Here is a 14,456-nt window from a genome sequence, read left to right on the forward strand (position 1 = left end):
AGAGACGGTCCCCACCCGACAGCGGGTTCACAGTCTAGAAGATAAACGGGGCAGCGGGCCCGGCGTCCTGAGCTCCCCCGGTGCTAAGCGCTTAGCCCAGTGTTCCGCACCTAAGAAGGGCTGGATAAATAGGATGGAAAGGGCGAGGGAGAGGCGCTGCCCAGGGGGGGAGGCTCAGAGGGCTGGGACCCAGGGAGTCCGAGGAGGAGGGAGGGGGAGAGAGGATTTACCTTCCATGGACATGGGCTCCAGGATGCCGAACTGCTTGAGGACGGCGATGAAGAGCAGCACCACCACGGCCATGGCGCACAGCTCCATGCCCTGGATGCCCATGGCGGGCCCCCCGGGCCGGGCCGGGCCGGGCGCTGCCCCCGGGACCCGCGGGCCCTCACATCCCCGGAACAACTTTCTTCCCGGTCGGAGGGAAAACTTCGGCGCCGTGCGCCCCGGGGCCCCCCGCTGCGGTGCCCGCCGGCCGTGCCCGCCGCTGGTGGTGGTGGTGGCCGGGGGCCCGGGGGCCGGGGGCGGGGCTGGGGGCCGGGGGGCCGGGGGGCCGGGGCCCGGGACACTCCCCCCGGCACGCCCGCCCCATCGCCGGGGGACGGACGGACGGAGGGAGGGAGGGAGGGAGGAGCCGCCGCCTCCGCTGCGGGCAGCCCGACGGCCCCGGGGGGGGTGTGGGGGGGGCGGGGGGCCGGGGCCACGGGGGCAGACGCCACTCAGTCCTCCGCCGCTGCCCCCGCCCCTGGCCTTGCCCCTGCCCCCGCTTCTGCCCCGACCCCGCCTCTGCCTCTGCCCCTGTCCTTGCCCCTGCCCCTGTCCTTGCCCCGTCCCTGCCCCTGTCCCTGTCCTTGCCCCTGTCCCTGTCCTTGCCCCGTCCCTGCCTCTGCCCCTGCCCCTGTCCTTTCCCCTACCCCTGCCCCTGCCCCTGTCCTTGCCCCTGCCTCTGCCCCGTCCTTTCCCCTGTCCCTGTCCTTGCCCCTACCCCAGCCCCTGCCCCTGCCCCTGTCCTTGCCCCTTCCTCTGTCCTTACCCCTGTCCCTGTCCCTGCCTCTGCTCCTGTCCCAGCCCCTGCCCCTGTCCTTGCCCCTGTCCCTGTCCCTGCTTCTGCTCCTGTCCTTTCCCCTACCCCAGCCCCTGCCCCTGTCCTTGTCCCTGTCCCTGCCCCTGTCCCAGCCCCTGCCCCTGCCCCTGTCCTTGCCCCTGCCCCTCTCCTTGCCCCATCCTTGCCCCTGCCCCTACCCCAGCCGCTGCCCCTGTCCTTGCCCCTGCCCCTGTCCCTGCCCCTGTCCCTGCCTCTGCCCCGTCCTTGCCCCTGCCCCTGTCCCTGCCTCTGCCCCATCCTTGCTCCTGCCCCCGTCCTTGCCCCCACCCCCACCTCTGCCCCTGTCCTTGCTCCTGCCCCTGCCCCTGCCTCTGCCCCTGGCCTTGCCCCTACCCCAGCCCCTGCCTCTGCCCCTGGCCTTGCCCCTACCCCAGCCCCTGCCTCTGCCCCTGGCCTTGCCCCTACCCCAGCCCTTGCCCCTGTCCTTGACCCTACCCCTGTCCTTGCCCCTGTCCCTGTCCTTGCCTTACCCCTGCATCTGCCCCTGTCCTTGCCCCTACCCCAGCCCCCGCCTCTGCCCCTGGCCTTGCCCCTGCCCCTGGCCTTGCCCCTACCCCAGCCCTTGCCCCTGTCCTTGACCCTGCCCCTGTCCTTGCCGCCGTCCCTGTCCTTGCCTTACCCCTGCATCTGCCCCTGTCCTTGCCCCTGCCCCAGCCCCTGCCCCGTCCTTGCCCCTGTCCCCACCTCTTCCCCTGCCCCCGCCTCTGCCCCTGTCCCTGCCCCTTCCACCGCCCTCCCCTCGAGCCCCCCAGCCTTGGCCTCCCGACCCTCCTTGTTCCTGCCAGCATCGATCGAGAGCCGCAAAGCGCCATGGCAACCCCGGAGACCCAGGGGACCGCGCAGGGCCCGCTAGTTCCAAAGACCAGGACTGGGCTTGGGGGGAGTCCTCTTGGAAGGGGCCGGCCGCATGGAGCACCGGACAGCTTGAGTCCCGGGGTCGGTGCTCCCGGGACCTCCCTGGGTGGCTGGAGACATGGCTTTGGTCTCAGGTCCTTCGCCCACCCCGGCTTCCCAGGGAGCTCCGAGAGTTTCCAATACACCCGAAACCGTCGCGAATAACAACAACAATAACAATAATGGTATTTGTTAAGCACTTAACTATGTACCAGGCACTGTACTAAGCACTGGGGTTGATACAAGCAAATCGGGTCGGACGCAGTCCCTGTCCCACGTGGGGCTCCCAGCCTCTATCCCCATTTCACAGATGAGGTAACTGAGAAGAGAAGCAACTTGCACAAGGTCACACAGCAGACAAGAGGCCGAGCCGGGATCAGAACCCACGACCTTTTGACTCCCGGGCCTGTGCTCTATCCACTGAATGAATCGTGTTTGCTGACAATATTGTACTGTACTCTCTCAAGAGCTTAGTACAATGCTCTACGCACAATAAGTGCTCGATAAATACCACTGACTGATTGATCCCTCTCCCCAAACGCGGTCCAATTCACTCCGTACCCCCCAGAGGACTACCCACTTCCACCCCCATCTGTTCCATACCCACCAACCTCCTAAAGTAGAGCGGGCGTATGTGCCCACTCTTTTAGCGGGACCAGAGCCTACAACAGGTGGATTGAAATTCCCCGACTGGCATCTCCAGCCCTGACCTCTCTCCTCTACAGTCTCACATTTCCTCCCGCCTGCAGGACATCTAAACCTGAATGAGACCCCTCAACCTTAACACATTCAAACCAGAACTCTTCACCTTCCTGCCCAAACCCTGCCCCCCATGACTTTCCCCTCACCAACCTCTCTGGCTCACATGCCAATAACTGTGGCGTTATCCTGGACTCATCTCTTACATTCAACACTTCCATTTGATCTGTCACCAAATCCTCTCGGTTCTACCTTTTCATCACCCCTAAAACCCGCTCTTCCCTATCCGAGCACAACAATCACCCAAGCGCTTATCCTAATCGCACCTCGATTACTGCATCGGCCTCCTGCTGACCTCCCTGCCTCCTGCCTCTCCAGTCCGGACTTCACTCTGCTGCCCAAATCATTTTTCTAAAAAAAGTTCAGCCCGTCTCTCTCCACTCCATACAAATCTCCTCATGAAACAGAAACTCCTTACCATCTATTGTCTTTAAAGTACTCACCTTGTCTCATCCTAGCTGACCCCAGTGATTTCCAGCAACGCTCACTTTGCTCCTCCAGTGCCAACTTATTTGCTATACCTCAATTCCGTCTATCCCTCACCCATGTCCTATTTACAGCCTGGAATTCTCTCCCCCTTCATATCAGATATAGCACCCCACCTTCGAAGCCTTATTAAGACCTTCCCCAACCTAAACTCTCATTTCCCCTACTCCCTCTCCCTTCTGCATCGCCCTTGCACTGTGATTTGCCCTCTTCCAGCACTTGATATTCATTCCATCCTCAGCCCACAGCACTTAAGTACATAGCCTTAATTTATTTTATTGTTTTTCTCCCCCCCACCCCCCAGACTGTAACCTTGTAGCACCTTATAGGAGGGAGTGTGTCTACCAACTCGGTCGAATTGTACCTTCCCAAGTGCTTAATATAGTGCTTTATACATAGTAAGCGCTCAACAAATATGACTGATTGGTTGATTTGGTTGATTTGATTTGGTTGATTTCGTTGATTTGGTTGATTTGATTTGGTTGATTTGATAAGCTGCGAGCCCCATGATCTGGAATCTACCCCAGCACTTAGTACAGTGCTTGGCACAGAGTAAGCACTTAACAAAGATTGCTGTTATTATTTACAGCTGGGTGCTTCATTCATTCAATTGTATTTATTGAGTGCTTACTGTGTGCAGAGCACCCGACTAAGCACTTGGGAAGTACAAGTCGGCAACAAATAGAGACGGTCCCTACCCGACAACGGGCTCACGGTCTAGAAGGGGGAGACAGACAACAAAACAAAACACATAGACAGGTGTCAAAATCGTCAGAACAACCTTCGGGCTGCTCAGGCAGGGCTGGGTGTGTTTGCCTGTTGGATTTTTCAGTCAATTCTCCCTCCTGCTCATTCACTTTCTTCTTCCACTCCACCCCAACTCACAACCTTCATTCCTCTCTCGATTCTCATCTCTCTCACCGCCGACCTCTAGCTCCCTCCTACTTCACATCTGACAGACCTCAGCTCTCCCCATCTTCAAAGCCCTTCTGAGATCCCGTCTCCTCCGGGAGACCTTCTCCGACTCGTCTCTGAATCTCCCAACTGCGACTTCGTCCCTCTGCCTCAGCTTGAAACTAAAATTCCCACAGATCCCCTGGCACCTATGTACATACCTTATATCCTCCTATCCAGAATATATCATGGTGGATGGGGAACATGTCTATCAACTGTTATATTGGACTCTTCCAAGTGATTAGTACAGAGTTCTGTACACTGTAAGTGCTCAATAAATAGAATTGATTGATTGTCCCCCACTAGGCTGTAAGATAGGCAAGGATTGTGTCTACCAACTCTGTGGTACTGTATTCTCCCAAGGACTTAGTACGATGCTCTGCACATAGTAAGCAGCGTGGCTCAGTGGAAAGAGCACAGGCTTTGGAGTCAGAGGTCATGGGTTCGAATTCCGACTCCTCCACATGTCAGCTGTGTGACCTTGGGCAAGTCACTTAACTTCTTGGAGCCTCAGTTACCTCATCTGTAAAATGGGGATGATGACTGCGAGGCCCACATGGGACAACCTGATCACCTTGTATCCCCCCAGCGCTTAGAACGGTGCTTTGCACATAGTAAGCACTTAACAAATGCCATTATTATTATTATTATTAATAATAGATACCATTGATTGGCCGATTCTGACTCTCTTGTACTGTCCAAAGCACTTAGTAGGTTCTCAATAAATGCTATTGATTGATTAACTGATTGATTAAGTCTCCCGAATCTAGACAGTCCTAGAAACTACTATCATCCACTGGGTGATAGTTCATCTGGCACAGTGGGCCTGCCACTTCTAACAGACTGAATTTGTGTGTGTGTGTGTCTGTGTGTGTGTGTTTTGGTGCAGGTGGGATGGGCCTGGAAAGGTGGGGGTCTCTGCAGTCTTCTTGGGCTTCCAGGTAAGCACTGACCTTGCGGAGCGGAGCCGAGATCTGCCAGAGGGACAGGTCCTTATTGGCAAGTCAAGTCTCAAACACCAATGGGCGGCTTTGAGTGGCCACCCAGGAGTGTGGGTCAGCCTGCTCGGCAAGATGGAGCCCTGAACTCGGATAGTTTTCCACTTGGCTGCCTGGGGACTGGGCGGCTCTTTGAACCTGGCTTGCTGCCTCAGTTTCCCCTTCTTCCCTCCGGGGACGTCCCCCTGTCCCAGAGAGAAGCCGTCTTCCTGAGCTCCATGCTATAACAAGACATTGATCCCTGTTTGGGGCCCTGTAAAATATTAAAGACCCTTAAATAGATAAAAGCTCCAGGAGCAGAGTGTTCGCTTCCATCCTTTCTGCATTAGCAGGCCCAGCCAACTAGTCTAATGGAAGGGAGCTGACTCGCCTGGCCTGAGCCTTGCCCAACTGCCAGTTGCTGGCACATTCCTGCTGGAGTGGAGAAGTCTCATCCTTCAATCAGTCATATTTATTGAGCGCTTACTGTGTGCAGAGCACTGTACTAAGCGCTTGGGCAGTACAAGTCGGCAACAGGTAGAGACGGTCCCTACCCGACAACGGCTCACAGTCCTTCTTCTCCTCCTCCGCCTCTTCTGTCTCCTCTTCCTCCACCTCCTCTGCTTCCTCTATCTCTTCCTCCTCCTCCTCTCCTCCTCTTTCTGCTCTTCCTCCGACTTCTCCTTCTCATCCTCTTTGTCCTTTTGGCCCCTTCTCATTCTCCTCCTCTTCTACTACCTCTTTCTTATTTCTCCTTCCCTTTCCTTTCTTCATCTCTCTCCTCCTTCTCTCCTCTCTCTCTTTCTCCGTCCTCCGCCTCCTGCTCCTCCTCCTCCCCAGTCATCACTTCTATTTGCACCCAGACATAGAAAGTCTCAGCGAAAAGCCACATCCTTGCTGGGTAGAACAGAGCCGAGCCAAGGAGAGTAGTCGATCGATCAATTAATGGTACTTACTGAGCACCCGCTGAGCACTATAATGATAATAATAATAATGGCATTTATTAAGCACTTACCAGGTGCAAAGCACTGTTCTATGCACTGGGGAGGCTACAAGGTGATCAGGTTGTCCCATGGGAGGCTCGCAGTCCTCATCCCCATTTTACAGATGAGGTAACCGAGGCACAGAGAAGTGTAGTGACTTGCCCAAAGTCACACAGCTGACAAGCGGCGGAGCCGGGATTAGAACCCATGACCTCTGACTCCCGAGCCCAGGCTCTTTCCACTGAGCCATAGAGAAACAGCGTGGCTTAGTGGAAAGAGCACGGGTTTGGGAATCAGAGGCCATGGGTTCTAATCCGGACTCCTCTGCTTGTCAGCTGTGTGACTTTGGGCAAGTCACTTCACTTCTCTGTGCCTTGGTTACCTCATCTGTAAAATGGGGATTAAGACTGTGAGCCCCCCGTGGGACAACCTGATCACCTTCTAACCTTCCCAGTGCTTAGAACAGTGCTTGGCACATAGTAAGTGCTTAACACATTCCATCATCATTATTATTTAACTTCTCTGTGTCTCAGTTACCTCATCTGTAAAAATGAGGATTAAGACTGAAAGCCCCTTGTGGGACAACCTGATTACCTTGCATCTACCTCAGTGCTTAGAACAGTGCTTGGCATATAGTAAGTGCTTAACAAATACCATCACTATTTTGGGACATGATCCCTGCCCTCAAGGGGCTAATCCAGAACAGATGGGACAGTTCTACTACACTTCTCAACATCATCATCATCATCATCATCGTAACCATAATCATCATAATAATGGTATTTGTTAAGCTCTTACTACGTGTCAAGCACTGTTCTAAGCACTGAGGTAGATAAATCTATGCAGACCAGATATAGTCCCTGTTCCACACAGCCTTCACAATCTAAGGGGGAAGATGATCCCAATTTGACACGTGAGGAAACTGAGGAACAGAGAAGTAAAGTGCCTCACCCACGGTCACAGAGCAGACAAGCGGCAGAGCCAGGCTTAGAACCAGGTCCTCTGACTCTCAGGCTTCAGATCATTCCATCTCAGTGGGGCTTGGGGAGGAGATGGGAGGGATGAAGCAATTCCTGCAGGTGCTTCCATCCTCCTGCACGTCCTGTCTGGGCCGTGACACTGCTGACTGACCCCCTCCCTGAAGTTTGGGACCAGCTGCTGTCTTCTTGCTCTCCTGGGGGAAGCTGAGAGAAAAGGAAAGAGAAGCCCTGAAGCTGAGTGGGGAGACAGGTGGACCCCCAAGCTGTCCCTGGAGGTCTCTCTTCCCATCCTAGGAAGGGACAGGACTGGGTTGGAGTCTAGATTCTTACGGTCTGTTGGTCCAGACTTGCCACAGGGGCAACTGTGACTGAGGGAAACTCCTTCAACCAGCCCAACCTGCCAGGCACAGAAAAAGAGCCCTCCAAAAAAAAAAGCTTGGCCCCTCTCTGAGTTAGCTATCGGAGTACGACAAGACTTCAAATGCATTAAACTTTGACTTAGCTCAGTGGAGAGGCCAGGTGGGGCTGAGCAGGGGCTGGGTGGGCTAAGGAGACTAAAGGGCATGGATGGGGGCAAGCGGTGTTTCAGCTCTCTTCCTCCCCCATGAGAGGCAGTGAAGGAGGAAAGAGCTCGTTCGTTTATTGCTGGTTATTTGTCAGTCTAAAAGAGTGACTGAAAGGGGCTTAAAGAAAGGTAATGGAGTTTCTCCCATCTGGGCCACCGGGTGCTGAGGATCTGAATACCTGCCCCGGGCCGGGAGGTGGTAGGGGGGGAGGGGAAGGGGGTGCTGAGGTGTGTGTGTGTGAGTGTTCGCCCAGCCCTCAGCCGGAGCAGCTGAGGAGCAAGAGAGGGACACAGACAAGGCTTTGATGGATGAACGGAGGTAGTTTCGGAAATGAATTTAGATTTTCAGAAGGAGACTGAGGTACAGCACCTCCAAGGAGGCATCTCTGAAATTCTGCTAGTTCCCCGCATACCTGCCGAGTCCCAGTGAGGGGGTCACCCAAATCCTGCCTCCTCCTTGACTTTCCCGTCACTGTAGACGGCGTCGCCATCCTTCCCGTTGGGTAGGGACCATCTCTCTATGTTGCCGATTTATCCTTCCCAAGCGCTTAGTACAGTGCCCTGCACACAGTAAGCACTCAATAAATACGATTGAATGAATGAACGGATAGCTCTAACCTTGGTTCCCCTCTCTCATTAAACCCACGTATTCAATCTGTCACCAAACCCTGGTGGTCCCACCTTCGCAACATTGCTAAAACCTGTCCTTTCCTCTCCATCCAAACTGCTTCCATGTTAACACAATCACTCATTCTATCCCGCCTAGATTATTGCATCACCTCCTTGCTGACCTCCCAACCTCCTGTCTCTCCCCACTCCAATCCATACTTCACACCGCCGCCCGGATCATCATTCTACAAAAAAAATTCAGGACATGTCACCCCCCTCCTCAAAACTCTCCAGTGGTTGCCTATCCACCTCCATATCAAACAAAAACTCCTCACCATTGGCTTTAAAGTACTCCCTCAACTTGCCCTCTTCTACCTCACCTTGCTTCTCTCCTTCATTCAATCGTATTTATTGAACGCCTACTGTGTGCAGAGTCTCCTTCCACAACCCAGTCCGCTAACTTCACTCCTTTAGTGCCTATCTTCTCACTGTGCCCCTATCTCACCTGTCTCACCGCCGACCCCTGGCCCACATCCTACCTCTGGCCTGGAATGCCCTCTCTTCTCAAATAATAATAATTATTATGGTATTTGTTAAGCTATGTGACAAGCACTGTTTGAAGCACTGGGGTAAATACAAGGTAATCAGGTTGCCCCACGTGGGACTCACAGTCTTAGTCCCCATTTTATGGATGAGGTAACTTGGGCACAGAGAAGTTAAGTGGAGGAGTCAGGATTAGAACCCACGTCCTCTGGCTCCCAAGCCCACGTTCTTGCCACTAAGCCACGCTGTTTCTCTAATCTGATCATTATTCTCCCTTCCTTCAAAGCTTTACTGAAGGCACATCTCCTCCAAGAAGTCTTTCAAGGCCTCTCCTTCTCAGAGAGGAAAAGGCAGAACAAAAGTGCTGCAAAATATCTGCTGTCAGGAGAAGTGTTAACCTAAGGAACCTGCCTAGTAGAGAGTTTGCATACATCATCAATCCATCAGTGGTACTTGCTGAGCATTGCCTCTTCACAGAGAACTGTACTAAGCATTTGGGAGAGTCCAACAAAGTAGGCTAGATAATAATAATAATAATAATAGCATTTGTTAAGCACTTACTTTGTGCCAAGCACTGTCCCAGCCACTGGGGCAGATCCAAAATCATCAGGTGTCTGTTAGGGCTCAGCCTAAGTAAGTGGGAGAGCAGGTATTAAATTCCCATTCTGCAGATGAGGGAACTGAGGCACAGACAAGTGAAGTGACTCGTCCAGGGTCACATAGGAGACAAGTGGCAGTGCCAGGATTAGAACCTGGATCCTCTGATTCCCCGTCCTGTGCTCTTAGGTCATGCTGCTCCCCCAATTGGTTCCCTTTGTTCTTCCTGCCCCCTTCTCCCCACTCCCAGCCACATAGCACTTATGTATATACCTATAATTTTATTTATTTTTATTGTCTGTCTCCCCGCCTCTAGACTGTCAGCTCCTTGTGGGTGGTACGTGGAGGAGAAGATCCGCTCTGAAACCAATAAACTTAGCTCTCTTACGGCGGAGGGGAGGCCGACAAAGTAACAGCAAAAGATAGTACATTTTTAAAAGGGAACTCTGATAAAAATGCAAACTTTAGGAGAAAACTACAAGTAGTAGTGATTCAGTGAGCACTTAATAAATCCGATTGAATGAATGATTGGAATCGGGGGGCTTTTGGGGACAAAGACGACTCAGCTCAGACCTAAATAGCCCCGTGCTACAGAACTGGCACACGTGCGACCCTGGACAGAGCGAGTTTTGAAGCAGAAATGGAGAAAAGAGTTGCGCTTGGAGGAAAGTCATAATTTGAAGGTCTGGGTTGACTGAGTGGCTCCAAGCGCCATTCCTTAAGGCATTCCAAGCACTTAGAGCAGTGCTCTGCACACAGAAAGTGCTCAATAAATACCACTGATTAATCTGAGGTAATAGTGAAGGCTAAATCTGATTGTCCATCCATTTGGAGCCTGGAAATGGGGAAATCAGCAGGAAGAACAAAGTCCAAATGTTCACATGCTGTTCCCTTCCCCGACTCGGTTTTCATAGCCCAAGGCCCAGAGCCCTGAGCTGAAATGCTTGGCAGCAGCTAGTGAAAGTTTGCTTGGTGAAGGGTGGGATACCCTGGGAGATAATGTGGCCAGACTTTAAAGTCTAGGAAAGACGGAGGGCGAAGGAGGCTGCTGGATGGGGGTAGGGGTACTTCCCAAGCGCTTAGTCCAGTGCTCTGCACACAGTAAGCGCTCAATAAATACGATTGAATGAATGAATGAAATGCTGGTCGGGGAGAAAACAACAGCCCCAGCTGCCGCAACAAAACATCTCTCCAGACAAGAGGAGCTCTCTGGAGCCACTGTGGGCAGAGATCCCGAATGTAAACACTACATCAGCGGGATTGGACTCCAGACCACCTGACCAGGAGGAGGAAAGTGAGCCGAAAAGGTGGGAATCTGCCACGCTAGCATAAGAAAGAAAAGAAGGAGATGGGGGCCCAACTGTCTGCACACAGCCTGGCTGAACAGTTTACAGGGATAAAGCTGGAGGCTTTGAGTAGCATAAATAACTGTTTTCTAGGACCACTAGACTTAGAACTCACAAGGAAAAATCATAAACTGGACTTAACTCGGAGACCGTAGTGTGGAAGGTACAGGAAGAGAGCCACTCTGAAACCATTAAACTTATTTCTTTTACGGGGGAGGGAAGACTGACAAAGCAACAGGAAAAAATATTACATTTTTCAAAGGGAACTCTGATGAAATGCAAACTTTTGGAGAAAACTACAAGTAGTAGCTAGACTGTGAGCTCATTATGGGTGGGGAATCTAGGCTGAACAGGTCTTGGGTCTTATCCAATAAAATTTGTCAGCTCATTTGCACTTGGTACCATTTTGTTTTGTTTTGTTGTCCGTCTCCCCCTTCTAGACTGTGAGCCCATGTTGGGTAGGGAATGCTGCTATATGTTTCCGACTTGTACTTCCCAAGCGCTTAGTACAGTGCTCTGCCCACAGTAAGCACTCAATAAATACCACTGTTTGATTGACTGATTGTTTATAAAATGTGTGTCAATCAGAAAGCCTATGGGGCTAATTGGCAAAGTAAATGAGGACATAGGTAATAATAATAATAATGGCATTTATTAAGCGCTTACTACATACACAGCACTGTTCTAAGCGCTGGGAAGGTTACAAGGTGATCAGGTTGTCCCACAGGGGCTCACAGTCTCAATCCCCATTTTACAGATGAGGCAACTCAGGCCCAGAGAAGTTAAGTTAAGTCACACAGCTGATATTTGGCAGAGCTGGGATTTGAACCCATGACCATGATTTGAACCAACTAGGAGTAAAGTCATTCTCCTTTCCTTCTCCATCCAAACTGCTGTCTTGTTGATACATGCATTTATCCTATCCTGTCTTTACGGCATCCGCCTTCTTGCTGACCTCCCCGCCTCCTGTCTCTCCCCACTCCAGTCCAGACTTCACTCTGATGCCCGGATCATTTTTCTAAAAAAAGTTCAGTCCTTGTTTCCCCACTCCTCAAGAGCCTCCAGTGATTGTGTTCCCCCTCCGACCTTTATCAAAAAGAAACTCCTTACCACAGGCTTTAAAGCGTTCAATCGTCTTGGGCCTACTTTGCTGATTTCTTACCACAACCAAGCACTCTCACTTCATTCGTCTAATGCCAACTCCCTTATTGTACCTCGATCTTGTCTCTCTGGCCACTGACCCCTTGTCCACTTCCTGCCTCTGACCGGGAACTCCCTTCCCCTGAGCTAAAAGGAATTTGAAGAATATCATAAAACGTTCTTCAAAGGTCTAAAAAATCAGGAAACTAGCTAGGGAATCAGTTGACCCACTTGATATTTTGGGTGTAAAATGTGACTGAGTATGACAAGGGAATGGCTGAGAGGCACAGTGGATTATTTGATTTAGTCTCTATCGAGTAAGGTATTAGGGAGGTTCAGCTCTCCTCAGAGTTTGGGAAGCAGATAGCCAGAGTAGCTGAATTAAGGGCTGGTAATCAAATCGGGAGTTTGACATAAATAAGCCACTCGGGCTGGATGGCATCCACTTGAAAGATGAGCTGCAGAACTGCTGGTGAGTCAATAAAAATGCCCTTGCCTGGAAGAGCTTGAGGTGGTTGGAGGAATTATCTTTTGGCAAGGTTCACTTCCCCACCCAGCAAATTTGGAAGATCTCGAAGAAGGAGCAAGGAGTGAAATCTCCACATTCACAGACGACACTAAACCTTTCCTCAGAGACTCTCGGTTCCATGAGCACGGCCTGTAGCGGGTCTCCTCGTCAGCTGTTTTGCAAAGCTGGTAGGAGAGTGTGGATGCCTTGGTGCAAATCATCACCACTACTGCAGAAACAACCCTATTGTATATCCCGAGGAGAAGACAACATCTTTCCCGTTTCAACCTGGGTTGTCTGAGCAATGCTCATCCAAAGGGCACAGGGGCCAGGAAAAGAGCATGACTGGATCTTCACGGCCAAGTGTGTAGAGATTCTCTTGGTGACACTCTCCTCCATGGGCCCAATCACACCATCAGCAGGACAACTTTACAAGCACTCCAAGATACTGCGCATTGGGAGATAAACTGTAGGACTTTAGACTGTGAGCTGGTTGTGGGCAGGGAATATGTCTGTTTGTTATTATATTGTAGTCTCCCAAGCACTTAGAACAATGCCTTACACACAGTAAGCGCTCCATAAATACGATTGAATGAATGAATTCCTCACATAGTTTAATGAATGGGCAGAAAGGTAACAAATGAGATTCAGTGGGAGTAACTTCACAGAAATCAATCAATCAATCTTATTTATTGAGCGCTTACTGTGTGCAGAGCACTGTACTAAGTGCATGGGAAGTACAAGTTGGCAACAACAGAAATGGACCTGGGAAAAAATAATCCAAACTATCTGATGATGGGCTCAGAGCTGCCTGTCAGAAGTCATTGTTGAGTGTTTTCTCAAATGCTTAGCCTAATTTGTAGAGTGGTCAAATGTCTAGTAAGACCCTGGGTATCATCAGGAAGGGCCCAAATATTAAAACCAAATGCCAAATTCATTGCTCTATAAAGTCCTGGCATGCCCACAAACTGGAATGCTGCAGGCTGTTCTGGTTGCTCCGATTTAATGCGGACATGATGGATCTAGAGAAGGTATATGGTTTTTCATTCGATCAGTCAATCCATGGTATTTATTAAGCTCTTACTGGGTGAAGACTCTGTACTAAGTGCTGTACTAAGTTTTTTAAGAGAGTCAATCCGCTCTCTCCCACCTTCTTAACAACTCCCTTCTCCTCCCAAACCCCAGTTTGCACTCTTTATTTCTCTCAACCCATTCTACTCACCATGCCTTATTCTTAACTCATGGCTTTTTGTTCATGCCTTCCCCCATCCCTTCCACCTGGAAATCCCACCTCTTTCAGACATATAGATTGCAGCTCTCTCAGTCTTCAAAACCCTTCTGTAATCACATCAACCTATCAATCAGTGGTATTTTTTGAGGACTTACTGTGTACAGGCCACTGTACTAAGTGCTTGGGAAAGTACAAGACAATAGAGTTGGTAGACGAATGGTCACTGCCAGGTCTTCCCCTACTAATCTCTCATCTCCCCAGGTTCTAATCACCCATGCCACATTCCTTCATTCCATTTAATCATTCAATCGTATTTATTGAGCACTTACTGTGTGCAGAGCACTGTACTAAGCGCTGGGGAAGTACAAATCGGCAACATACAGAGACGGTCCCTACCCAACAACGGGCTCACAGTCTTGAAGGGGGAGACAGACAACAAAACAAAGCAAGTAGTAGATAGAACAGAATAAATAGAATTACACATCAGCACTTCTGGGTCACCGCAGCATTTGTGTACTCACAAATTCCCCCATCACTCATATGCATTTCTCACATGTCCAAGTACTTAAGCACTAAATCCCGCACATATCCCCTTTCCTTTTTTTCTCCCATCTGCAGTTTTATCTGCTGTCTTTCTCCCCTGCTAGACTACACACATGTTGAGGATGGGGCTCTTGTCTCCTAATTCTATGGCCCTCTCCCCAGCCCTGTCCACAGTTGTTATTTAAAAAGACAATTGGTTGCTAGAGAGAAGGACCCAGCTTTTCTAAAAAGTAGGA

At 51.2% G+C, this 14,456-nt stretch overlaps 1 protein-coding gene across 3 annotated transcripts in view; it reads right to left on the bottom strand.

Moving 5' to 3' along the window:
- The window catches only part of KCNIP3 (potassium voltage-gated channel interacting protein 3), a 120,092-nt gene that overhangs the window by 49,175 nt on the left and 56,461 nt on the right, over positions 1-14,456 (bottom strand). The window contains exon 1 of one of the 3 annotated variants that reach the window (XM_038759254.1): positions 231-333. The exons of the other annotated variants lie outside the window; for them this stretch is intronic. Within the exon in view, the coding sequence (XP_038615182.1) occupies positions 231-333 (103 nt within the window). Of the gene's footprint in view, positions 1-230; positions 334-14,456 lie in introns of those variants that run through there. 3 annotated transcript variants of the gene reach the window in all.

This window comes from Tachyglossus aculeatus, chromosome 17, assembly GCF_015852505.1.
Source record: "Tachyglossus aculeatus isolate mTacAcu1 chromosome 17, mTacAcu1.pri, whole genome shotgun sequence".
NCBI classification, from domain to species: domain Eukaryota; kingdom Metazoa; phylum Chordata; class Mammalia; order Monotremata; family Tachyglossidae; genus Tachyglossus; species Tachyglossus aculeatus.